This window comes from Epinephelus lanceolatus, chromosome 12 (assembly GCF_041903045.1).
Source record: "Epinephelus lanceolatus isolate andai-2023 chromosome 12, ASM4190304v1, whole genome shotgun sequence".
NCBI lineage: Eukaryota > Metazoa > Chordata > Actinopteri > Perciformes > Serranidae > Epinephelus > Epinephelus lanceolatus.
The window spans coordinates 4477928-4505167 of NC_135745.1; the positions used below are offsets into that span (position 1 = coordinate 4477928).

The 27240-nt window shown below is 40.9% G+C and overlaps 2 protein-coding genes across 5 annotated transcripts in view; one reads left to right on the forward strand and one right to left on the reverse strand.

The window, feature by feature from the left end:
- LOC117272438 (disks large-associated protein 1-like) overlaps positions 1-27240 on the forward strand; it is a 231903-nt gene that overhangs the window by 131573 nt on the left and 73090 nt on the right. For all 4 annotated transcript variants that reach the window (XM_033651367.2, XM_033651369.2, XM_033651370.2 and 1 more), the window contains exons 4-6: positions 5230-5444; positions 19255-19450; positions 26424-26706. In XM_033651367.2, the coding sequence (XP_033507258.2) occupies positions 5230-5444; positions 19255-19450; positions 26424-26706 (694 nt within the window). The remainder of the gene's footprint in view (positions 1-5229; positions 5445-19254; positions 19451-26423; positions 26707-27240) is intronic.
- Positions 1-27240, reverse strand: part of LOC144465062 (uncharacterized) — a 226475-nt gene that overhangs the window by 63584 nt on the left and 135651 nt on the right. The gene's annotated exons all lie outside the window — the stretch shown is intronic.

The window sequence follows — 27240 nt, forward strand, 5'->3', positions numbered from 1 at the left end:
AAAAATACTGCAGTCATGCCAGGAGTGGTGACAGGAAGAGGAAGCACACAGTTGTTACTCAGTTTTGAATGTCTCCTGGAATACTGTAAATGACACACTGTGCAGTTAGGGGAGGAATATTCCACCTGTTTAACACTAGTGTTTTGGGCAGATTAGTGATCATTGCATCAGCTAATAAAATAAACAGCAAAAATTTCAACAACAATGGAGACCAGCCACCTTTTCATTTTTTTTTATTTCTTTGTTTTCACATATTGTCAGAAGGTTTCACAGATGATAGCAATCGTGGAACGTCTACATAACATCCATTTGTTACATCAGTTTTATATTAATGTATATTATTGTATATGTGTCATATACATGCAGTTCTATGCCTGATATCTCCAACACTCAGCAACTCACACCAAAAACAATCTAGATTGATAAATAGCACTACTTTAATATATATTTTGATTTTGGGATGAACTGGCCTTTTAAAGCTTCCACCCTTCTCCTTGGCTTTAAATGTTTAATCTGCAAATTATATTATCTTAAGCATATCACTAGGACGGCTGCTGGCTGCACTGTTACAGTACCTGTTATTTCTAATGCGGCTGCCTTAAGCCATCAAAACAGCCAAGTGTTGCCAAGGAAACAATCTACAGTCTGTAATAGAAAACACACAGTAGATGCTCTGGACAAACTGTATACACGCGATCACTGTGAATGTCACATGCAGAGAGAATTATTTCTTAAAACATGGACAGATAGATAGGGGACTGGCTGTCTTGTTAAACCTTAAAATGCACCAAATCTCCAATAAACAGCATCTGCACTAATGACAGTGTAAAGCATAGAAAGCAGCGTTCCACTGTTCCTCAGCCACTACAGTAGAATGAGTACAGAGCCGCAGTGGAAGTGAGGCCTGTGCGTGGGTGAGAGGCGCTGCTGATGCTACTGCAGCTGGTCCTTTCCCCGCATTCTCTTTTTATAGCCAAACTGCTCATTTGTGTCTCTTTGACGTCACACACACACACACACACAGAAAGAGAGAGAGAGGGGGAGAGAGAGAGAGACATTGAGCTGAGCTGATCAGTTCAGTCTCTTCCCCTCTGTGATTCATATATAATTAGTCAGAATAGCGGTGCAATTCTCCTGCTGTCAGTCTCTGTTATTGTCTGTCAAATTTTCACTCTGGCCTCTAGTCTGAAGGCAGTAAATGCTCACAAGCTTGACACATAGTGCTGTATTTGCTCCAGCTCGTACTAACTACTGTTGAATAGAAGCCATCACCAATGTTTGTTGGGTCTGTAATGATTTTGTACCGTGAACAATAATGTGAGTGCTAGCATTCGCTAGCTAGCTAACTTGCTCCAAGCTACGGCAGCACATTTTAATCAGCATTGACAATGTGGCATAAGTTTGGTTGATATGTAGGCTAATGGGCTCCTTCATAATTTTGTTATGTCCTGTCCATGAAATGGATGGTCATAACAAAAAACCTTTTATCCAGCAAAAAGCGATGAAATAGATAAATATATTGACTCACCCTGTGGTGGAAAATGTAATTTTCGTAATCATGTAATTTTTTCCCCCTACTGATTGGATTTACTTCAGATTTGCACTAATATCTGCCCTGATACCTGCTCTACACCTCAAAGCAATATGAGCTTAGTATATATTTATTATAAAACTAGAGCCGCTTTTTTAAAGACTGTTACTTAAATGTCCAGTGTGTAGGATTTAGTGGCATCTTGTGGTGAGGTTACAGAGCTGAAACATCTCCTGTGTGCAAAGCATGTAGGAGAACTACAGTGGCCAGTGTGAAAACTCAAAAAATGTCCCCGTCTTGAGCCAGTGTTTGATTTGTCTGTCATGGGCTACTGTAGACAAACAATATGGTGGACTCCATGAAAGAGGATCTGCTTTGTATGTACACGGGACAAGATTTTAAACACAGCACTTTATTTCTTGCTCCAGTTTTTCACAGGTTTAAGTTATAGAACTGGGACTTTTTTCATGCACTCAATAGATGTATTTCTCTCAAAGTTTGGGAACAAATTTGTTAAAATCTGTGTTAGTGAGCGCTTCGACTTTTCCAAGATAATCCATCAACCTGATTGCGGGTGATAAAGAACCTGATTAAACAGCATCGTTATTACACAGGTGTGCCTTGGGATGGGCACAGTAAAAGGCCACTCTAAAATGTGCAGTTTAATTACACAACATAATACCACAGATCTCGCATGTTTTGAGGGAGCTAGCTATTGGCATTCTGACTGCAGGAATGTCCACCAGAGCTGTTGCCCATGAACTGAATGTTCATTACAATACCACAAGTCATTTTAAGGACATTTCTTCAATTTTGACACAAATGTCCCCTTGGATTCAACGATCACCTGATTAGATTGTGGTGCTCAAAGGTCAAAGGTCACTGTGACCTAAAATCTATCTCATTCTCTTTAACACAATAACTCCAGAACACCCTCAGGAAAGTTTGTTCAAATCTGACACAAACATGCACTTGGACTGAAGAATGAACTGATGAGTTGACGTCATATCTCAGGAACAGAAGGGGAGACATCTGGTCAGATACTGAATTGGTGACACTAATCTTGGGTGTCCACCATGCTGACTGTATGGATCTTCTGTGCTGTCAGGGGAAGATGTGTGTGAAGCATCCATGCTTACATAGACACATATGTAAACTGTAAGAGAAACGTGACTGGTGTGCATAGGCACAAACGCAAGGTGGTAATTCTAGTTTACCCCTGACTTTCAGCCACATTTTCAGTCATCTGTCATCGTCATTTTAAACAACAAATTTCACTTCTGCCTTATATGAGGCACTGAGTAAAATACAAAATCACATTTCTTTTGCACCTTTTCATGTGGGCTAGAGAACGGCATTACTTGGTCTCTAGAAAGAGGCAAAGAGCTGCTGCCTGTTGCAATGAACACTATAGACGGGGACCAAAATCAGTCAATAGTGTAATAGAGTACACACAATCTAATTACTCAGAAAAGTGTGAGGTTAGTTTTAAAGATTTTGAAGGCCACATTTGTTATAGATCCCTGTGTTTCCTGACATTTGAGTTGGTCACACACAGGTGTAACTAATGACATTAATAATGACTGTATCCTGATACAAGTGTGCCGACAGTTCCAAGGTTTTGGTGTTGTGCCTGCTGGTTCTCAGTCATGGCTTAGTGACACAGCTAAATGGAGCAGAGTCTCATTACTGTTATTAGTTCCACCTGCGCTTCTCTTTTTATGAGTAAACATGTCCACTGTGAGAGAAGGCTGTGGTAACGCAGGCATGCATGAAAAGCTGTTACCTGTTGTTTTACTGGCTAACTCTCTGTAATTTGGGTATCATTATCATCCATAATGTTGAAAAGAAGAAACAAAACAGAAACTCTCATGATAAATGTTTCTTAATGTTTGCTGGTTCCACTGTTAGGAAGAACACCTGTACTAGTCCATAATGAGCCATTTTGAAATAAGCAAATATTAACTCATAACTTATTTTTATTATTTTCAGAATTACTATCAGTGACTCACCATATCTGATATAATTTACCTGCTATTTAATAACAACATATTTTTCTCATATGTCACATTTATATCAAATGAATCATAAGTGTCCATGTCAAACTGAGAAAAACAGTTATAAGAAAGTTGTTATTAGCCAATTGCACCAATTAACCACCCTTAAACTGCAGGCCTCTTTATTGATTCCTTTTATTTGCTGTTTTCTCTTTGTATTTCTCTGTTTTCTCCTTTAGACATGGAGAAGTGTGAGAAAGACTTTGGATAAAAACTGACACAGTCTACACACTGTGTATAATTACAGCACAGTACTGTAGTAGTTGTAGTACTATTTTATTTTAAGGCTTTAAACATTTTTACATGTAATTTACACATTATTACTTCAGGTAGTTAGACAGTGTTTTTACTGTGAGGACACATCTAATCAGTCTCTGCTGTTTTTCTAGCAGCTTTTTAGACACCAAACGTGGGTGTTTTTTGCAACCTGTCACTTTTTTCCAGCAGACTTTTATGTACCTAATGTGGGTGTTTTGTAGTGATCTGTTGCTGTTTCTAAAGCAGGGATGGTGCCAGACAAAATGGTAGTTTATGACTGAGATATAATTGTATTTTTTGCTGGGATAGTGACACAAAAGCAGTTTTTTTTTTTTTTTTTGTTTTTTGTTTTTTTTTTACAGACATTGCTGCTTTTCCAGCAGGGATTGTACCCACAAAACCAGTGATTTTAAGCCTTGGTCATTTTCTAACATAACAAACATAAAGAAACATTAGGTTTCATGTAAGGTTTTATGTATACATAATAATGTGCAAATGTAATATATTCGTGGTTTGCAGAAATGTACAATGGCAACATTTTTTCTGGTGACTGGGTTGCCATTGTATTGAAGTAGAGGGGGATATCTCAGAATGGATTAATAAAACCAAAACTATCAGCCTGCATAGATAACATAGAGGGGATTCCAATTTGATTTTTTTTTTTTTTTTTTTACATTTATTTATTTATTTAATTTGTAATTTGATTGAACCTGATCCTCTTATATCTCTTGCCATCATTTTGTATTCCGGGAACCTCTGTAAACTCGAGTGCTATGACTTTCTGTTTATTTGTAAATATAAGTTTGTTCAGTTCATGTATTTGTATCCAGGCAGTTATTGTCAGTAAAACCAGTCAGTATCTTAACCCATATAACAAAGTCTTTGTCAATTAATGCACAGGCCCTCAGGTCAGATCAGTGCAGACACATATAAGCACACACACACACACACACACACACACATGCACGCACACCCATACACATACACACTCTCCTGTGCTCACGTATAGACACTGATCTGTGATGGAGAACTGGAAAGCAGATGCATGAATTAGCCACAGAGAAATAGCACATACACGTACTGTTCCATGCTAATTAGCCAACAGACTGTACCACAGCAGTGTGGGAGCTGTGTATGGATGCATGTGTGTGAAAGAGTGGTGGATTAAGAAAAATGCCAGCCATCAGTTTAGACCAGTCTGTTTTTGGATGCTAGATTTTGCTCTGTATCGTGTTTATTTTTGTGCAGCATGCTAGCTCTGTTTTTATAGGTTCCATGTACCATCAGGACAGTTTAGTTAGCCAGTTTGGTGGCTGGGACTCAGACTGCAGTGGAGTGGATCCTCCTGACAGTGTTCCTCTGTACTCTCCACCTGGTCGTCAGGTACCTCAGGATGAGTGGGGCGGCTTCTCTCCGCTGGGGAAGGAGGACGACATCCCCTGTCGGAGGATGAGGAGTGGAAGCTATGTCAAAGCCATGGCTGAGGACGACAGCGGCGACTCTGATGGGAGTCCCAAACCGTCTCCCAAAGTTCAGGCACGCAGGGCCAGCTACCTGAAAGCCACACAGCCATCACTGACTGAGATGACCACTCTACAGTAAGAATCCACTCTCTTTGTCCTTTTGTCCTAACATCATATATTTAGCATGAATCTAAGAACTGAATCTTTTATAATCACAAGCATTTTCTTTTTTAACTTCATTCTTACCCTTGTCCAACGTTGAAATGTGGCTAGAACAATGTAGGGTTTTTTTGACAATGGTATGCTGGATTGTTTATGCTTGTGATAACTGAGGCCATAGGCATGATGTTTTCAGGTTGTCCATCTGTCTGTCTCATTCTTGTAAACCTGATATTTCAAGAACATCTTGAGCGCATTTATTCACATTTGGCACAAATGTCCACTTGGACTCATGAATGAACTGATTAGAATTTGGTGAATGAAGGTCAAGATCACTTTGATCTCACAAAACATGTTTTTGGCCACAACTCAGAAATTAATACAATAATTCTGACAAAATTTCACACAAATGTGTAATAGGATGACCCAGTGAAGTGATGACATTTTATATCCCAAAGTCAGCTTCACTGTGACATCATAATGCTCTGCAAAAACACTTTTCTTACCATTATTCAGCGTCATAACTGTGGAGCAGAAGGAGAGACATTTTGTCAGATTTTGAATCGAACTACACTGATCTCAGGTACCCACCTTGAAACTGTGCTGACTGTATTATTGCAAGGCTGTAATTCTATTTTTTGTGTGTTTTTTAACCAATGCAAATATTAATGATACACAGGGGCTGGCCTATTATTTTGTTCTTTTATTCAAAATTATTTTTACATTTGAGTACATTTAAAAAGGACAAAGCTATTAGCAATGTTCTCCCTGCATTTGTATTTTATTTTATTGCCAATTCAAGGCTGGCTTTCTAAAATGGCACAGAGCATTCTGAGGTCCTGCAGTCGATGTCACAGCCTCTAACAGCCACCGTACTGACAAGGAAAAAAAAACATTTCTTTTCTTTTCTGCTGGCATGTAAAGGCATTATTATTGACTGCTGAGGTTCAAGTCAAGCCTTATCATAAAAAGTCTCCACTGTAACAAAACTGCAGGAACATAAGTAGTACCAAACACAAGTTAAATGTCATCATTTTAATGTCTATAATCATCACAGACATCTGTAGATATCTGCAATTAAAAGCACAGTGACAAAAGAGAAAATCAAATTGAATTCATGAATTTAAGGGAAACACCACCTAAATTACAAATTCCATTATGTTATTTGCATGGCATAGGAACATTCAATCAATATCTGTGAACATATGCTACTCTCTCATAAAGCTAGAAATCAGAGATGTTAGTCTAAAGCCTGTTATGTCATCGTGTATTAAATCTGGAGCTGCTCCAAATATTCAATGAATGGGAGACTGATTTTGTGGACCCTCAGAATGTTTCTTTTCTTTTTTTTAATAGCCAAATGAGCTTTACTGTATTGTAGTGTTCTCAGCTCTGAAACAGAAAATGTTCCCCATGTCATCTAGAACATGTTTCCCAATGCGTGTCAGTGGAGTAGCTCCAAGCTTTATATATGACATCACAAATTTGAGTTTAAACACTCTAGTTTTTGGATTTGGGAGAGAGTTGGTCAGGTGTACATATATTTTTGGACTGTCTTAGACCATCGAAATAACATGCATGCATTTTGAAAATGGGTGAAATTCCCCTTTAAATGTGATCCTGGGTGTTATTATGATGAGGAGTGCATCTGCTGTGTTTGTCACTGAAGCCATGTAACAATCATATGAAGCCTGCAGCAGGATGTGGTGTTTGCCTTAACATTAGTAGGATTATCTAATTAAGGAACAGATGGGGCTTGTTGTGTGGGATAAACCTGAAATCATATCAGTTGAAACCAGAGGTGGATTTCACAATACGTAGCTGCTCGTACAAAAATGAATCAGTTTTTATTTCTCTCTGATTACCTCTGCGATGTACTCTGTATTTAAAATATTGTTTTGCAGTTTGCTCCATGAGACATTTTTTTCACTATAAACATACAGTTCTTACTGTATTTTTCAAGCCTGAAATATTAGAAAATAAACTTGATAAATGAGTATTAAATTTATATAATTTAAAAGGACCTTTTGTTGCAATGGATGGATGGATAAATGCATGAATGCATGGATAAATGGATGGATAAAAGCATGCATACATGAATGGATAGCTGGATGGATGGATGGCTGGATGAATGGATGCATGGGTGGATGCATGGATAGATGGATGGATGGATACATGGATGCATGGATTGATAGATAGAAAATAGAAAAAAATAGACAATAGAAAAATAAACACAACAAATAACAAAAACAAAAATGCTCAAAAGGAAAAACCTTAACATACTCTATTGACGTAAGATATATTGTACATCTGTAGAAGACACAAGATGAAGAACATACTAGAATATACTATGAATATGCCCAACTACTACTATTTAAATATAAAATATAAACATTTGATAAAAAAAATTTGATAACATACAATGGAAGGATGGATGGATGGATGGATGATGGAAAAATGCATGAATGGATTGATGATAAATGCATTGATGGAATGATGGATAAATGCATAAATCCACAATACATGAATACTATGAATATGCCCAACTACTACTATTTAAATATAAAATATAAACATTTGATAACATACAATGCATAATTGACAGGTAAAAATTTGTTGAAGTATTTTAAATGCAATGAGGTAGAGTGGGAGTGTGAAGATGTGTGAATTCACCACGTGCAAGGTTATTGAAGTAGTCAAACAGAGTAAAGTTAGTGGAGTTTTCTGTTACAGTTAAGAGTTATTGCTTTAGGAAGGAAAGATTTTGTGTCAGCCCTTTTGACATCAAAGGTGAACCAGTCTGTTAGAGACCGAGCTCTACTGTCTGTCCAGTATGTGGTGGGGAGGGTGGTCAGGATTACCTATAATAGATAATAGTTTGTTCCAACACAACTTCAGAGTTGTCTGTTGTTGTTAGACTGTCTGTCTAAAAGTATTGGTCTTTTAGTTCAGTCTGTTGTCGATCTGGATCCCCAGGTAGTTGAAGTCCTTAAAGAAGACTTATAGGGGTACTAATGATTTTTTCAACCTGGGCCCTATTTTCCGATCTACTTTTGTCTAAATGAGCTATAGGATGTTCAATATCTGACATTTCTCCAGTACGAAGCTCGGGCTGACCTGCCTGCAGCCCGTGAGCGCGCTATATTAAATAATAGGGCACTGGGACAGCATCAGACAACGTCAAAATATGTTCAGTAAAAGTGCATTTTTTCCACACAGATAGGCTTGGATTATTAGTATAATTATCCGACAACATAACGGAAAGGAGAAATGAACATCTGTTTTACCTTTAGCTGGAAAACAGACATGTTCCTCTGCCTGTTGCTGCTCCCTCTCTCTTCTCTCTCCTGTGTACTGAGTGTTCGAATAAATACGGTCCATCCAGATCCAGTTGGTCAAAATCGGGTAAAAATTTGGACGTTTGTTGTGGCAAGTAAAAAACACTCACTCAGAGAATGAAAGTCTGGCTCTGAAATCTCACGTCTCACGAGATTTGAGTTGTTGCAGGAAGTTACCGCTGGAGTGACCTTACAAACGCGAGGAGTTACTCTGTTTGGAGTAATCATAGCTAAATTTTTACCCAATTTTGACCAGCTGGATCCAGATGAGCCATTTGAATTTGATGACGGCCCGTATTTATTTGAACACGGAGTACACAGATATACACGGACGCAGAGCTCAATGAAACTGAAGAGTGGACGAGGAGAGAGAGGGAGCAGTGTTACTTCGGTAGAGCATATACTAAAATTGCAACAGGCAGAGGAACATGTCCGAATCCAGCTAAAGGTAAACACAGACGTTCATTTCTCCTTTCCGTTATGTTGTCGGATAATTATATTTACAATCCAAGCCTATCTGTGTAAAAAAATGCACTTTTACTGGAGATATTTTGACGTTGTTTGACATTGTCTGAGTGCCCTATTATTTAATATAGCACGCGCTCATGGGCTGCAGGCAGGTCAGCCCGAGCTTCATACTGGAGAAATGTCAAATACTGAACATCCTATCACTCATATAGACAAAAATAGATCAGAAAATAGGGCCCAGGTTGAAAAAAAAACATTAGTTCCCCTTTAATACTCTACGCTATGCTATGCTATGCTATGCTATGCTATGCTATGCTATGCTATGAACCCTGGTCAAAAAACACAATTTTCCTTATACTGTCTGTGCTGAACACCTGTATTCACCCTCTGTCTGAGACCCTCCATTTTAGTGCCTCTCTCTTCAAGCTCCCCTCGCAAAAAGCCCAGTCTGCTCTGATTGGTTAGCATTTTCACGCGTCCGTATCTTGGCATCACCAATAAAAAATAAAAAACACCTATAAAGGCTCAACAACTAAGTTTACATGTTTCCCTGATGTTAGCATGTAGCTACATGTAGCAGTGCAGGCTACCTAATGTAAACACTTGCAGTAGTGTGCCTGGAACAGATAACCATTGGAAGAAATCCAGTGCACATTGATGTCATACTGTAGCCAGAGTAGTAAAAACAGTTGGAAACAGTGTACAGAATGAGACTTTGCTCACAAGGATTACTTTTACAAAAAAAGACACACAATATAGAAAAGCATGATAGGTACCCGTTAATGATAATATAAATAAAATTCTGCTACCTTCATAAGCCATTAGATCAGTGTTGATTGCTCATTTCCTCTAGGATAGATGTTCAGATGTTCAGTTTAGAGGGAAATCCTGTGTTTCCCTACATGTACTGTGTATATATACTGTATATATATATATATATATATATATATGTATATGTTTAATTGGCTGAGTCTAATATTTATGTGATGTCCATTATTGTGTATGAGGGGTCTGAAAGGGCTATACCCTGTCCCAGACGTTAATTCAAATCTTCTGGTGAGGCATTTTGATGAAACAAAAAAGCGTTGTAGCCCTGATAGATCTGCTAAAGGAAGGCTTGGTAACTCTGCCCCTGAGAGAGGTGTAATCTTCAGTCTGATCTACAGCAGGACGCCAGAAATATCACCTTTGCCTAATTAAGCTTTCACAGCTCTCTAAATAGTGAGAGTAATTACAGTGAGTAGTCGAGGGACGGCTGCGCTGCTCTCTCTTCTCCTCCTCACTGTGCCATGTACACACCCTTCTTCCTCTTTGCTTATCAATGGACTGGCCTCCATTGTCTTATAATCAGCTAAGATGGACACCTGCTTGAAGCAGTTCTACTTCTACTCAGTTAACAGTGTGTGTTTCTGTGTTTAAAACATTGTAATATATTTTGGGTTCTTTGGTTCCTTGCTACATTTTTCTCTCATATCCTCAACAATATTTACCTCACAACCCTCCTTGGAGGGGTTGTATTGTAGGGTCGCAACTCCACCGACTGATTCAAATGAAAGTCTGTGAGTACCTTTGGCAGGAATGCAGGGTTTGGATGCAACATGACTCCAGCGTCAACAACAACAGCTCTTATCCACTGACAGAGCATGCAGTTCCCCCACTCTTTTGGCTGATTTCACTCCCAAGAGAAAAAACACTTTAAGAGACAGCCACTTAATACTGACTGACTCCAGAGGCTCAAAAGGTTCCTGCTGCAGGGCAGCCAACACCTGATTCCGGTCCCACGGTGGAATGGCCGGCCTCTTGGTGCGCAGTGCAAGCCTCTGCGGTGCAAGCCTCTGTGCACCCTTCAGGAGCTAAATGATGAGGCTGCAGTCACCATCTGCAAGGTTATAATCCCTTGTATGAGCAGCCTTGATAGGTGCCAACATGTCTCCAAGGGTTGAAGGTGATTTTCCCGCCTCAAGCAGCCCCTGCAGGTACCAGAGCACCTCTGGGGCTGCACATGTCAGTGCATCAGTACGGTTAGTTGTGCACCATGATGCAAAGAGCTCCCAGTAGTTAGAGTATGCAGCCCTCATAAACGGTGCCCAAGCACTCTGCATGGTCTGAGACACTGACTGTGCAAGTCCCAAGCCTAGCAGACTGGCCCTCTCAGGGGCCAGGCCCAAATTTTGAGCCCCTGTGGAGAGGGATGGAGCAGGGCCCCCTGCGCCTGACTCAGAGGGTCACAATGGACAGGGAGCTCCCATGGCCTTAAAGCCAGGAGCAGCACCACCTCTGAGCATCATGTCATATGGGGCCAGTTCGGGTCCACCAGGATCAGCTGCACTTCCTCCTCCCAAACTCTCTGCAGCAGATTTGGGAGAGGAGTGAATGGGGGAAATGCAAACAGCAGGCCATGAGGCCACTGGTGTGCCATGGCATCGACGGAAAAGAACAGTAGGCAATGGAAATTGTCCCTGGTTGCAAACAGGTCGGCCACTGCTCTGCCAAAGTGGTGCCAGATCTCCCCTCCAGTCCCCTGGACTTGGGCCTCCCCTGGAGAGTAGGTCCACCCCCGGTTCACCAATCCGGGCACGTACATAGCCCTGACGGACAGGAACCATGGCCCTGCCCAGGTCCCCAGCCTGTATGCTTTTCTGCAAAGGATTGGGGAGCCCAGGCCCCCTTGCCTGTTGACATATGCTGCTGCCACTGTGCTGTTGGTTCTTACTAGCATGTGATGGCCTTGCAGACTCAGGAGAAAATGCTGGAGGGCCAGGTGAATAGCTCACAGTTCCAGAGCATTGATATGCCAGCCCTTCCAGCAGGCGCTCCAGACCCCACTGGTGCCCCTGCCCTCGTGGAGTGCGCCCCACCCCTGCAGGGACACATCCGTAGAGTGCACCTGGCGATGCAGTACTGGACCAAGCATACCCTGAATATGATCCAACAGCACAGACACATGATGGCGGCACTGCTCCTCTGTCTTAGTACATATTAGCCAGTCGTCTAAATAGTTCAGTATCCTGAGACTCTGCTGCTGCAGAGGCCTCAAGACCACATCCACACACCTTGTGAAGATACGGGGGTGCCAATGAGATGCAGGACACAAAATTTGAAGGTTTTTCCCTCGAGGGCAAACCTGAGAAACCTCAGATTTGAAAATAGGCGCCCTTGAGGTTGATGCAAACCAATCACCTACCCAGACAGCCTGCTTGACCCTGGACACGGTCAACATTTTGCACTTCAGGGACCTGAGGAAGTTGTTCAGCCCCCTGAGGTCTAAGACAGGCCTAAGCTGGTGGTCTGCAATTAGTGTTGCACGGTATACCGGTACTAAAATAGTACCGCAGTACTAGAGTATTCCAAACGGTACTATACTGCATTTGAAAAATACTGGTACTTTGAAATTGATTCAATTCATTAATTTAGTTAATTTATTTTACTCATTTATGCACACGAACGCCTTTCTTGTTCCTATTGGAGCACAGATTGCGCAAGTGGTGTGTATGACAACACCTGTATCAACATTCGCATCAGACGCACATGAAAAAAGACAAGAGAAAGTCTGCCTCGCAAAGGGAGACAACACGAGACAACACAAACTTGGTGGAACATTTGAGTTACCAAACCGTGACGTCCGTACCGAGGTACTTACTGAACCATGATTTTTTTGGTACCGTTACACCCCTAGTATTTATTGTTCTAAAGGTTTGTATCCAAAAGGACTTTTCCTTAGGAAAAGTACTGAAGAGTATCGAAAAGTATCGAAATTCATATTGGTATTGGTACCGAAACAAAGATTTTGGTATCGTGACAACACTATCTGCAATAATAGAAAATGCAGCCACCCTTGTCAGAGGAGGAGCACTTCAAAACTGTAAATAATACCCTTGGGTCATTGTTGAAACAACCCAAGGGTCAGCCCCCAGAGCCTCCAATGTCGTCTGAGGGCAAGGGAAGGCTGGAGGTCATGTCGCGTTAGGACTGAGGCATGACCTTGGGTGGCCCCTGGCCACTGCGACATCCTCTGCCCCATTTAGACTTGCTGCGCCGTGCTGCATCCAGCCTGGATGCACCGTGCTGCATCCAGCCAACCTCAGCCTGCCCCCAAGCAGAGAGCTTACCCCCAAGCAGGCTGACGTTGCTTGGGCTGCTGCGGTTGAGGCTGCTGCCAGCCCTGACCTCGCTTCAAGGTGCCTGACACCTCCTTAGCGCAGCGACAGGCTTCCTGCCCCTGCTGAATCACCAAGAATGTTTGACCAGACATGCCCTATCCTCTGGCTGCAGCATGGACTGTGACAGCCAGAGATTGAGATGGAACGGAAAACCAGCTACACCTCGTGGTGGCTAACTGTGGAGGTAAGCCGACTCTGTTGGCTTCCAGCAGGCAATTAAACCCCAGAGGGACGTCGTGAACTGCCCCCCAACTAAGTCAGGCCTGAGCGAGCTGCTATGCCTCAATTGTGTGTAAACAGACAGCTGCAATACACGGACATGGCACCCCTCTCAACTGTTTCACTCCTTATTGTCAAAAAGAAGAAACAGTGTTTAGCTATCCCCGAGAGGGACCCGCGAAGGTCAGCTCTCCAACCTAAAAGAAGGTAAGTGGACAAAACGGTAAACTCCTCTCTCTGTTGACTCCGACAGGTAGAAATCAATTAATCAGTGGGTGCATGTGCAAGGTGGGGCTTTTATAGCCTGGTGCATGCCGGCCACGGAAAGTGGTGTGTCTTAAAGATTATTAATTTTCCACGTCGATTACCCCAGATGGTGATAATTCCCATAGTTAGGATATAACTACTGGGTGGAGAGATAATCTCGATACGATAGAGAAACAATGTGCCAGTCATCAGACCCTCATCAGATTATGTAAAAGATCAAAAATGTTTTTTAAAAATATTTATAGACAATGGCCGCTTTTCCCAGTTAAGATCGATCTTAAGACTTAAGAGCACAGTTAAGAACGTCTTAGCTAAGACGAGTCGCTAAGATAAAGAGAGTGATAAAAGAGTGTTCCCCAGATGAGTTCTTAATGCCCTTCTTAGGATCGCTCTTAAGATCACTCTTTAAGAAATTCTTAACAGGAGCTGTCCACTACCGCAATACTGAAACTAAATCAATCGATGTCAGGCAAATAGATCACCCACCACTTAATTAGTGCATAAGTTACACACGGCGCTGCTACCTAACGCACTAATTCCCTGCTGCTCGTGTGTATGTGTGTTCTAATAATTCTAATGAAAACTAAGACGATAAATATTTGTTAATGACCTATTTTCATGATGAAAACAAGACTACAACTAAATAAGAAGTAGTCTTGGTAAGAGAATCATGAGGAAATGTATTATATTTAAACAAAAATATGAAAGACAGACGAAAGGACAAATGAACTTAAGGACCTGTAGTGTATCCAGACCACATTGTATCCTACTTGCATTCATCAACGTTTTGTCTCTGCTAATGATCATCTTAATGTGACCAGTTCACGGATGGACAAAATTGACAGATTTATGGACTATATTAATCTACACTGAGAATCAGACAAAACGCCAGGTATAAACTATGAAAACACACAGGCAGCACACTGACAATTGTAAAAGAGTTAGTGTATGTGCGGATGTGTGGAAACACACAGCTGCCACCCAACGCGCTAATTCCCTGCTGCACGTGTCTATGTGTAATTTCATGTCTATCCAAAAGGTGTATCCAAGTAGCAATCACACCTGTTTATGCACAGCAATTGGTTAATGCAGATATAAAATGACCCGTGGGTAGCTAGGTGCACTCATTAAGACAGAATGGCAGAAGCAGGGTGCAAGTGGGCCAAGCAGTCGCCTGCATTCATCCCAGGGGAGATGGGCATCCTGGTGGATAAAGTATGGCAGCAGCGGGACACACTCTTCGGCAGAACAAAAGGCAAAAGAAATTTAGTGGCCAAGAACCACATTTGGCATGCCATCACTAAAAAAATGCCTCCCTCCAGCCCCTGCGGCCTGCAAGACTGGGTGACGGTGAGAAAGAAGTGGCAGGAGTTTCAGAGCCAAACCAAAAAGAAGGCAGCATGGGGTTCCAGCTGAGCGCAATTACACCATATATCAGTTGCCTGATATCTGATGTTGCAGGTTTGGAGGGTGGATGTGTTTCTGTTGTGCCCTGACATATTTTTTGGGTGCAGTTAACTATCTCATATGTGCATGCAGATGTGTGATATGTGCGGACAAATTATGATAAGTGATAGTCATGATGATTCAAACATGAGCACATACAAGAACACACTTGTTATTCCTCATACTTATTTTTCTTCTTATTTTTATTTTTATTCCGCCAGATTTCGGTGCGTAACTTGTGCCACAGCTTTGAGCCCACATAGGGTCTTCATAAAACATATAGATTCAAGATTCAAAGTGTTTATTGTACAGTGAGGGCACACGTTGTAATATTATTTTGCCTGACGCGGCTGGATCTGTGAGCGTTTGGTCGCTAAGAAGTATGTTAAGATTGGGTCAGCTCAATCTTACAACTCCTTAGTGAAAGATCTTCTTAAGCTAAGTGTGAATCTGAGAAACGCGTTTTTCTTTCACGGGAGGCTTAAGAGTGTGCTTAAGAAGCTCTTAGCGCTAAGATCTTCTTAACCGGATCTGGGAAATGCAGCCAATGCCTGCTAAAGTGAGACCAATCAGAGCCCATGAGCTGACAGCGCAATCACATTTCTTACCTGAGATTTTATGGGCTAGAGAAGCTTAATGCACCACCTAGAGGGGGTGACCCTGGCCTGCTCTTGATAAGATGTAAAGTCTTCTGGATATGCACTTTACAGACATTGTCCCCAAAAGGTCTGAATGGTGAGATGCTTCTTAATGTGATGCTGTGAATATACATTTTTTTCAGATGATACAGTATATTTCACATTTGATAAGTATTTATTATGACAAATCCTTTTTCTTTTTATGTAAGGTTGTTACTGGGTTACAGATGACCCACTAATTATAAATCTTTTTCTACTGCCCAGGTATTGAAGGTCTCATGGTCAATGCAAGTGGTCAACATAATGTCTTTTTATCTAGTTTTGCTATTTTGTGAGAATATGTACTTGTATCTACATTTATAAGTTATTTCTATATTTATACTCTTTCAAAGAAATGTTTTCCTGCTATGTTGCTTATTGTGGGTATTTGGTCTTGGTATTGTGTCTGCCTGATGCCCATTTCGATCTGTGTTTGTGGGGTGGCCTACGGTTTGCCCTGAGACTTACCAGTAGCCTGACATGATTACTGCTTTTGTATGTATTTTTAACATTATATCATTCAGTGTACATATTTATACAATTATTGCAGACGATGATTTTTTTTTTCGTGGGAGGTGCCCTCTATTAGGCTAAATACACACACTTTGTGTGACTGATTGCGCAACACATTCTCATTCTGACTAACGTTTGGTCATGGACTTTCCACGTCGACATATGATGTGCAAGGTACCAGGGGTGTGTTGGATGTTGACGTTCTGGGACACCGAGTCAACTGTTACATATATGTTATGCCAATCTGTTACATGCACTGTCTGTTTTCAAAATAGACTTCTGTTCACAGGAAATGTACAGTTTGTATACAGTCAGTATAACACAATTGACGTTTTTTTTCCCTTCAACAACAAACGCACATGGTTACATTTAGCCAACACACACACATGTGGTTGTGTTTAGAACAAAAGAACAGGGCTTGGCTTATCATTAATATGGGAAGTGAACACTGGCCTCCCACATGAAAGTCAGTAAATAGTAAATGGACCTGCACTTGTATAGCACCTTTTGAGTCTTCCGACCACTCAAAGCGCTTTTACATTAGTCTTTAACACACTCACACACCAATGAAACAGCCATGAGGAGCAATTTGGAGTTCAGTTTCTTGCACAAGGATGCTTCAGCATGAGGACTGAAGGAGCCGGGGATCGAACCACTGATTAGTGGACTCCAATTGGTGGACAACCCACTCTACTTTCTGAGCGACAGACGCCTCAGAAACCCATCCACCACTCCTCCCACCTGCCCTACTTGGACTTTCACCCCCTAAACCTAAGTTGTCTTGTTTAAGCCTGACCCTGCAGTTACAGGATAATGGAGACCGGCCGTGTATCCTGCCAGCATGAAAGGACAGCTTTTTTCGGCAGTTTTTGCCAGAAGTCACTGACCAACCACCTGTCTTAAATCACTTAAGAGTACAAAAGGGTTTGATTGTGCTGTCAGCTCCTGGCATCTGATTGGCCTCATCTGAGTAGGCATTATCTATGTATTCATTGAAATTGTATTTGTTCTTTCACCTAACATGGCAAAGGTCTGACAACTAATACATTGTTGATCTTATAAAGTTTATTGCAAGTAACAATGTGTGGGAATTCCCTTCTCTTATCCTAGGAACAAACTGGCATGGACTTTGAACAAAGATGATCTCTGTAAGACAGGTTTGCATCTATAGTTCATGTGTAAAATGAAAAAGTTCAGAGTAAACAGAAATTTGTTGGTCAATTTCTATCACTCCTTTGTGGAGAGTATTCTAACTTTCTGCTCTGTTGCCTTGTATTTTTCATTGTCTGTGAGTAATAAAAACAAAGTGCATAAGATTGTCAGTATGTACTGTAAGATTGCTGGACAGCAGCAAAACTGCATGGTGATGACCTGTAAGTCCAGAGTGGAGAGGGAAGGGCAGGCAATTACTATAGAGCTGTCACATCCCCTATTTAGTTTATATGATGTTACCATCTGAAATCAGGCTCACACATTATTTGTATTGCTTTGTTAAATAAATTGTAAAAAAAAAAATAAATAAATAAATAAAATATAACTGAACCTCTGTGTGTGAGGATGCTGCACCTCATGATATGTAAAGCTGTAAAGGTCTATAATAATGAAATGTTCTGTTCAGTGGTGGGGAGACGACGAAGTTATCAGATTGCTGGCATTTGGAAAAAACTGAGATCAATAAAACATTTAAAACAACATTTTTTTACTGTAGTATTGCAGTAGTATAAATAGCATTATTAATATTAGTGCTAACTTAACTGCTATTGGACTGCATGTGGGTCAGATGTGTTTGGAGGCAAAAATGTGATTTCACAGCTGCTTGGGGTACTAGATATTTCAATTTGCTAACTTTACAATCTTTATTTCACTTTGGCTACATCCACATTTGTTTTAAAATGTATATCTATTGCTACATTTATGCCTAGCATGCACATTACGTTGGTGTTTTGGAATTCCTAAAGCAGAGACCTTCGAAAACGCTGCTTCCCCAGTTAACAACTCCAGGGTTGCATTTTAGTCTGGATGGGAAGAATCAGAACAATGATACCCGTGTTTGCTCTCCAGTTCAGTCGGATCAGTCAAGCCAAAACATTATATCTAGGTCCACATACCTTTGTGTAATTTCATCCTTCTTCTTCTTTCCAACCACAATACCTTCCTCTGACAATACTTTTTGTATTGCATTTATCACCATATTTGCTTTGTACTGACTCCCAGTCTGTTTTCTGCCACCTTGACTGCCTTATACTCATGCTATTTCAGTAACAGTTCCACTTTGTCGCCATCCAAGCAAAGTCCAAGCAAAAATTTGCTATCTCCATAGTATTTTCTGTAACCAAGCAACTAACTGCAGAGTAGACAATCTGCTTCCTGTTTACATCTTGCCCAGTGGATATGAATGGTCATGTGATATGTGTTTTCAGGCATGTGGACAGAGATGATTTCTGAAATGGTGCTAAAATGCTTGTGTGTGTGTGGAGAATGTTTTCATTCAACACCAGTTGGTGGACAGAGGTGCTGTGTTCTTATGATCATCACTGTGGTTTTAAGAGTCCTCTGGAGATCTTTGGAAGACGATGTGGTTTTTTATATAATACAGAGGGTCAGGTAACCCCTGTTCTCATTGAAATACAGTATTTCATTGTTGACTAATTTAGATAACCTTGTGTATAACTCTCTATCCCTGTCATCCCTCTGTCAGGATTTCGACGGAGCACTCCCCCAAACTGCAGATCAGGAGCCACAGTTACCTTCGTGCGGTGAGTGAGGTTTCAATCAATAGAAGCCTGGATACCCTGGACCCCAAAACCCTCCTCGACCCCAAATCGCTGCTGTCCTCACCCCAATATCGCTCACGCAATGAAAGCTACATGAGGGCCATGAGCACCATCAGTCAGGTTGGTTGCCAACACTGCTGCCCTTATATTTACAGAATGCCCCATCCAGTCATTTTACCATAGATACACAAGGCTTGGATGGATGTGATGGAGCATGTGGAGTGTGGTCTATATCATGCTGGAAACAAATCTTGACTTTCATTTAATGTCCTTATTTCTTTTGTTCTCTGATTTATTAATTTGGAAATGACTCCAAGCATAGGATGATATACAGTATGACCAGCTGTATCGCTTTATTTCTCTGCCTTTTAAGGACGGGTACACTGTCTTTCAATGCAGACCTTACTGAAATATTTAACATCATATATGATTAAACATAGCACAGTTTCACCATTCCTTTATTTTAGAGAAACGTTCTGCAGCTTTGCCTTGGGCCTAAACACAATCCAATCCAAGTCATTATTTACTGCCTTGAAAATCAGAATAGTTGTCAAGGTCTGCTCATTCATCAGCTCTTTACCACGTCACACGGTCGTCATCTGCAATGAGATTGAGTTTGTTCAGTTACCAAGGATATATAGATATTCAAACATCCCATGATGCATAGGCTTTGTTCCCCTGTAAAAATAAGATTGTTGTGGGTTTAGAGGTCAAAGAGATTGACAGAAGCTGCTTCAGAGGGCTTAGCTGAAAAAAACTGAAGCTATCAGTGAGGCTCTGGTATGCCCAGAGGTGTAGCAATGCATATGCACAAGTATAGTATTGCATATATCCACCTCTGAGCAGGTGGGTTTACTGTATACCAACCTAAAAATAGCAATCAACATCCATCTTGTAAAGCAAGGCTGCAGCTAGTCATGTTAGTCTTTCACGTAATTACACTAGACTTTGTTGATCCCTGAGTTTAGTTTTGTCCGTTGAGATCACTGAGGTTTTCTCCGACGCAGGCATTCATACAGAAAACAGCAATGTGTTACAAAAAGTGCTGTGTTTATGTGGCTGTGGATGCCTTCGATTGGCCAGCCCTGCCAAATGACTTCATATTGCTTTGTGTCCAGGTTCAATTGTTTTTCTAGAAGACCCTAGGTTGTTCCTTTTTTTTCCTTTTTTTTGCCAGGCCTGTTAGTGTTTGCGTCAATGCAGTGGTCTCATTCAACTGACTGACAGGACTGTTTTTCATGCAGTGCTGGTGTCTGTCTGAACCCAGCCTAAAACAGCAACAAGCCTAAAGAGAGTCTCTGTCTTTGATACATTTAACAAACAATGGTTGAGTATACAGTAATTAAAAGTCATAGTAGCTAGCAGAGACCAAAGGACACCCATCTTTCAAGACACCACCCCACACCTGGTTATGCCTATCATAAATGACAGGATGTGATAGGACACATGGAGTCCTGGTTGAAAAACAGTGCACCCTTAACTGCTTGAAAATTATTTCAAATTCTATCTGAGTGCAGGTCTGTGCACAGTGCACCACCAGCATGTCTGCACTTTAAGGGCTTGACTGGAAGATGAGAGTCATGTTTCCAACTCCACAAATTCATCCATCACATTACAAGTGTTTGTTAAAGGATATGTCTGGTAATATTTTTCTTGTTGTCACCAAATCCCATGTGCAGACCCAAACCAACACTGAATGTATCTGCTAGTATGTATTGTGTGTCTCATATATCTTTTTCCACTATGTCACGGAGCATCGTTGTTGTTATAAACATATCAATGAGCCACTCTGTTGCACTGAGTGACATGTTCCTTCATTACCATGAACACTTGCTTTATTTTAACTCAATCCCACATCCTGCTGCCACAAATACTCACTAGGGCACCAAATGTGTATTAATGTGGATAGTGCCTAACAAATGCTCCATTAACTCCTATTGTAGTAGTGTTTTAGTGTTTCGTAAAAATTAATTCAGGGAGTTACTGAGCCTTTTTTAAAATGAAACATGGGCTAGGATATATGTGGATATTAAATTGATATTGTGATATGATACTTGATATCTATATCTATGTATATTTGATATGGTAAAATTGTAAATTTACCATTTGAAAGGCTGTATTACAGCAAGGTGCTGTGATTTTCTCAACCTAGCAGACTGTTCTAACAGTTCTGTTATTTGCCTTTATCCACTTAGTTGTTATATCCATATGACTGATAATTATTTATCAAATCTTGTTATGCCTTTTGGTCCGATACTGAATTGGTGACACTAATCTTGGGTCTCCACCTTGAAACTGTGCAGACTGTATAGATCTTCTGTGCTGCCCGGGGAAGATATGTGTGAAGCATCTATGTTTTCGCAGACATGGATGTAAACTATAAGTGCAACTTGACTGGTGCATGGAGGTATACAACCCCAGAGTGATAATTCTAGTTGTGTAAATATTTTATAAAAGCAGCAATAGTCAACCTTAAAATATCCCCACAATATCAGTAGAGGTATTTGGTGAAAAATATTGTGAAATTAGATTCTCTTCATGTTGTCCAGCCCTCTGCAAAACTAGTACATTGTTGGTTTGGGTCTTTTGATGGGACTCATTGACAATTAAAAAAAAACAAAACAGAATTATGCCAGAAGAAGTGACAATGCATCATATGTTTTTCTATTTTATTCCTCTTTGAATATTAATCTCACTTAATGTTAGTTATATAGGAGATAATTCATGAGCACATGGTTATTGAAGAAACTACACACAGCACTGATGTCTACTTCTACAGTTATTTTTCTTAGCTTTGCACTTTAGACATGATTACCTGGCTTATACAATGGCCACTTGTCCATGATCAAAATATAAGTTTTGTTCATCCATGTTTTGCGGTAATAATTTCTTAAAATGAAAACTCTGTGTTGCTACCATTTTGGTAACTCTGGAATAAACATTACTTTACTAAATAAGCCCACTGCAGCAGTCTGCACCTATTATGGATGGTTTAAGCATTCCCTCAAAGCTACAGCACATAAAATTAGCTGTGCCCAATAAGCCTTCATTTGTTCCACCTTAACCTTACCTTGAACCTCCACTTGCATTACTCATCCTGAACTGTCCCTAATTACCATTACCATACTGAACTGCCTCTATTAACCGTTTTAATGTCCTTCTCTGCATGGACCCAACCATAAAACCCCAATTTAACAACTTGCCACAATATGCTTTTGTCTTGCAGTTGAGAGCCATTCAATTCGTTTTCGATTTAAGTAAGCTTAGTGATTGGAAAACAAAAAGAAAAGGGGATAAAAATTACAAATAGACCCCAATAATGTGGGATGGGATGTGTATGTGTCTGTGTTGAAGACAGAGAGACGGTAAGAGATGGTATCTACTTTACATGAACCTGAAAAATAATAGATTTGGATGGTGGAAAGATGATGTAGTTAGAAACATTATCTTGAGTTTGAAAAAGCTGACTGGATGGTAGTTATAGAAAATCCTGACTGGATGGTAGTTACAGAAAATCCTGTGTGGATGGCAGTTATAGATGGCGGATTTAGATGGCGGATTATGCAGTTTTCCTCTGTCTAAACTTCTTTTTTGGGAGCAGGGCATATGAGGTGGTATTTATGCTGATTAGATGGCATAATGTAATTTTGGTGCTCATTTTGGCTTGAAATTGTATTTGAGTTAAAAACTTCCTCAGACATCCTCTTATCACAGATGCAGGGCAATTTTCATGGCTTTAGTTGTCTCTCTAAAATTCTAAAATCAAAAAACACATTTTTTTCTGTTTGCCTTACATTGTTTTTTTTTGTTTGTTTGTTTGTTTGTTTGTTTTTTGAAGATTGTTATGTGCCAGTGTGTGGATACTGATGTTTGATGAGTGAGTTTCCCACAACAACTTGCAGAATTTTTAAGGGACAATTCAGTGTTTTTTGAAGTGGGGCTGTATGGGGTACCATAGACTGTATATTACATACAGTACATGTCAGTCAGTGTGCCCCTAGTTTGGAGAAGCAGGCTGGAGTCTGACATGGAAGCTAAACAATGTACTGCTGTGGACAGGATAAGCAACAAATCATATTTCAGCCACATAAAAAGAGTCCCACCTAAAAAAAATATTATTAGTTTAAATGTAAGTTATATTGAGAGTATTTTCACTGCTTCACCCTAACGTCAGACAGTGATTTTCACCACTGCCTCGATCAGTTATTTTGTTTGTGTTATTGTGTGACTTTGGTGTTAAAAAGGGTAAGGACGGGTTCACTAAAGTAACACAATGACAAAAACTAACTAAGTGATAGACTGACAGCTCTGAGGTTCAGGAGTCGGGTGGCTTTGACGAGAGCATATATGGGGAATTGAAAGGGTTAACAGCTTTCCTGTCAGAAAGTACTGTCTGACAGAGAGGTAAAGCAGTAAAAATACTCTCAGTATAGCATTCACTTAAATTGATATTGATTTTTTTAGGTGGCTAAAATAGTTTTTGTTGCTGACCCCCCACAGCAGCACATTGCTTAGCTTCTATATCAGACTCCAGCCTGCTTCTCCAAACTGGGGGGCGAGCCATCTTAGATCTACTGCAAGCCCAGACTATGAATAAGTACCCCATACAACCCCACTTCAAAAAATCTAAACAATCCCTTTAAGTCTTTTCTGAGTAGTTGAAACACATGCAGTCATCACACAGCAACAGGAATGATGCGTATCTTTCATCTACAGTCTCTGATAATTTTACACATAATAATTTTACATCCTACTAAATGGGTACCAGGAGAAAACTGTCAATTAGTATTTTTTATTTATTTTTTTTTTCAGTCAGATGAGTCTGTTTAGCAGTTTATGATACTGTTCTATAATTTCTATTTGCTGAAATAGTTTCCTGGAACAGAAATGTTCATCAAACATGAATAAGTTTGGTAATATGTGTGATTGAGTTAATTGTTGTGACAGCAACAATAACTTTATTCTACAACATGATAAAGCTGATTTTCAGCCAGTGGTTATGGCATTAATGCCAGCTATGCAGACTAAAGCTCTGTCTGTCATGACAGTTAGTGCTACTGTATTGATGGTCTTTTTTTTACTCTGGTGACTCCCTTCACAGCCATCTGAAGGCAGCAGGTATTTGTTCCTTGCCTGGGAACCAGACAAGTCTGTGGGCTCATATTTGATTGGCTGTGACAAATGCGTCTGGTCTCCCTCTGCTTTGGACAGACTTCCAGCGTCTTGAGATGTGCAGAGCCAGTCACAACTGTTTATCTAATATGAGGCTATTTGAGACAAAGACCAGAAAGAGTAGCCCTGTTGAGGCATTTTCGAAAACAACCAAAATGTCTGCAGCTGATGTGAAATTTTCTGTTGAAGCTGCTATTGGTCAATATTAAACAAACTGAAGGGTATACTTTCGCTAAAAGAATAACAATCAACTGCATGTTAAGCTTTTCTGGAGAGGAGATATGCATTTGCCGCACTACAGGATTTGGCAAAAGTTTAAAGGCACAGTTCAACCCCAAATCAAAACCACATATTTTTCCTGTTACTATAGTGTTATTTATCAGTCTAGATAGTTTTGATGTGAGTTGCAGAGTGTTGGAGATATCGGCCATCGAGATGTCTGCCTTCTCTTCAATATAATGGAACTAGATGACAGAAGAAGGCAAGCATCTTTTTTTTCAAAGATATTTTTTGGGCATTTTGCCTTTAATGGACAGAACAGCCAAGTGTGAAAGGGGATGACATGCAGCCAAGGGCCACAGGCTGGACTCGAACCCGGGCTGCTGCGGCAACAGCCTTGTAAGTGGGACACCTGCTTTATCCACCAGAAGGAGGCAAGCATCTACTGCCAGCTCACCTAGCATCATGACGCTAGCTAACATTGAAGTTCAGCTGAGGGGGACACCATTAATGTTTAGATCTCGTGCCGTCTCGAGTGTCTGTTGAGACCTGTTGAGAGCAGTTTCATGAGGAACTATTTTCTTTCTACCAAACAACACCTACTGTACACACTGTATCACCATGCAGAGCGAAGAACCAAACAACAGTGCATCATGCCACTCCAGTGTGTGATTTTAGGCAGCATGCCAGCATTGTGGAAGCAAAAGAGCCGTGACAGGCATGAAATTTAGCACAACAGCATCAGCCTCTGGTGTGACACCACCACGCATCAGCAGTGTTTTATAAACAGTAACAATAGCATTAACATGGCAATAATGATCATTTACCACCTCTGTCATATGGCAGCTGATCTTGTCCTCTGCTCGGAGGTTAAGGAGCTCCTAAATCTCATTGTCACTTCTTTGAGTTAGCTGCAAACTGCTACTTTTTAAATCACCCGTGGTGGGTCACATGCATAACATGTTGTCAAAACATCACATCCATCCTTTCCATGATCCTATGCTGCCTGATGTGCTGTTTATACAGAGGTCATTTCGGCACAGTTACTATCTCCAATGCAGGCTTAAAGGCAAGACAATGCTGTCCCCTTATTCAGTGATTATACCTTCCATATAGAACATTGAGGTGGAAAAATGGTGGAAAATTCCTGTCTTAAGAGAGACAGTGTAAAAGTGGCTTATGTATGGCAGATCCAGCCCAGATCTGACTGGAACAGTGAGCTCTGCCCCCTGTAACAACAGCAAGCCATGCCCACTGTGACAGCATCAAGCCCCTCCCAGACTCTGCATTGAGCCTGCCACCCTGGGGTGACAACAGGCTCCACCCCCAGCTGTACTGCAGACCTGTCTATAGTGAAGATCCTCAGGGAACAAGACCGTACTGAACTATTTGGAAAGCTGCCTTAGTGAGGCCTCAATCAAGCTCTGCATCCAGAGTGGAACCTGAAAACGTTTCCTCTTTCAAACAGCATTTTTACAGACCCAAAGCAAAGTGATAGAAGTCCCACAGAAGAATTAAACCAGCAATTAAGCCCTAATAAAAGTATTTCTTGCAGCTCAAACTTTGACCAACAATAGTGTTGTATACTGTTTTCTGGTATCTGGTAGTTTCCCCAATGTCCATCCTTTTCATTGTTCCCTGTTTCTCCCCTCTTCTCTCTCTGCTCGCACCCTCTCTGATGTCCTTTCCTCTCCTCCTCCAGCTGAGTGAGGTGGAGGTGAACGGGCAGATTGAACAGGTGTGTGAACAAGTCTACAGTGAGATGCAGGCCCAGGCCATGGAGGCTGCCATGGACAGCATGGACACCATGGACACCCTGCCTATGCCAGGATGCTTTCGGATGCGAAGCCACAGCTATGTCCGGGCAATTGACCAGGGCTGTGCAGGGGAGGAGGAAGGAGAGGGAGGGAGACCACTGCTCTTGCTGCCATCCTCCCCACCACGCACATCTGCCACCACCGTCAGGACCATCCAGAGCAGCACAGGTAGGCCACTAGAAGGCAGGAGTGGATGTTCTGAATGTCTTTTGTATATGTCTTTTCTGCTATTAACGCAGGTATGTCCAAACTTTTAATACCAGGGTCCTATGAGAAAAGACTTATTGCTAAACACAGGAGCTGCTGGTCTTCCGCTGCCTCGATCAGTTATTTTATTTGTGTTATTGTTTGACTTTGGCATTTAAAAGGATTAGTATGGATTCACCAAGTCACACAATAAACTGAACTAACTGAAGCTATGTTTCCACCAAAAACTTTCAGTATAGTATCTTTGGATCCAAAAGTAACCCTTCAGACATGGTACCTAGACCCTAGGTCCATTTCCACCACAAGCAGGACTCTTAAATGTGGGCGGGTTGTTGTCACTCACTGTTCTGTCCAGCAATGGCTGTATTTCCTCATTACCGATGACACAAATTAAAGTCTGCATCTCATTTGTCATCCACAGAACAGGGTTGCACACCAACATTTTAAGAGCAAAATAGAACAGACAAGAGTGAGACTCTCATTTAATGGGATATT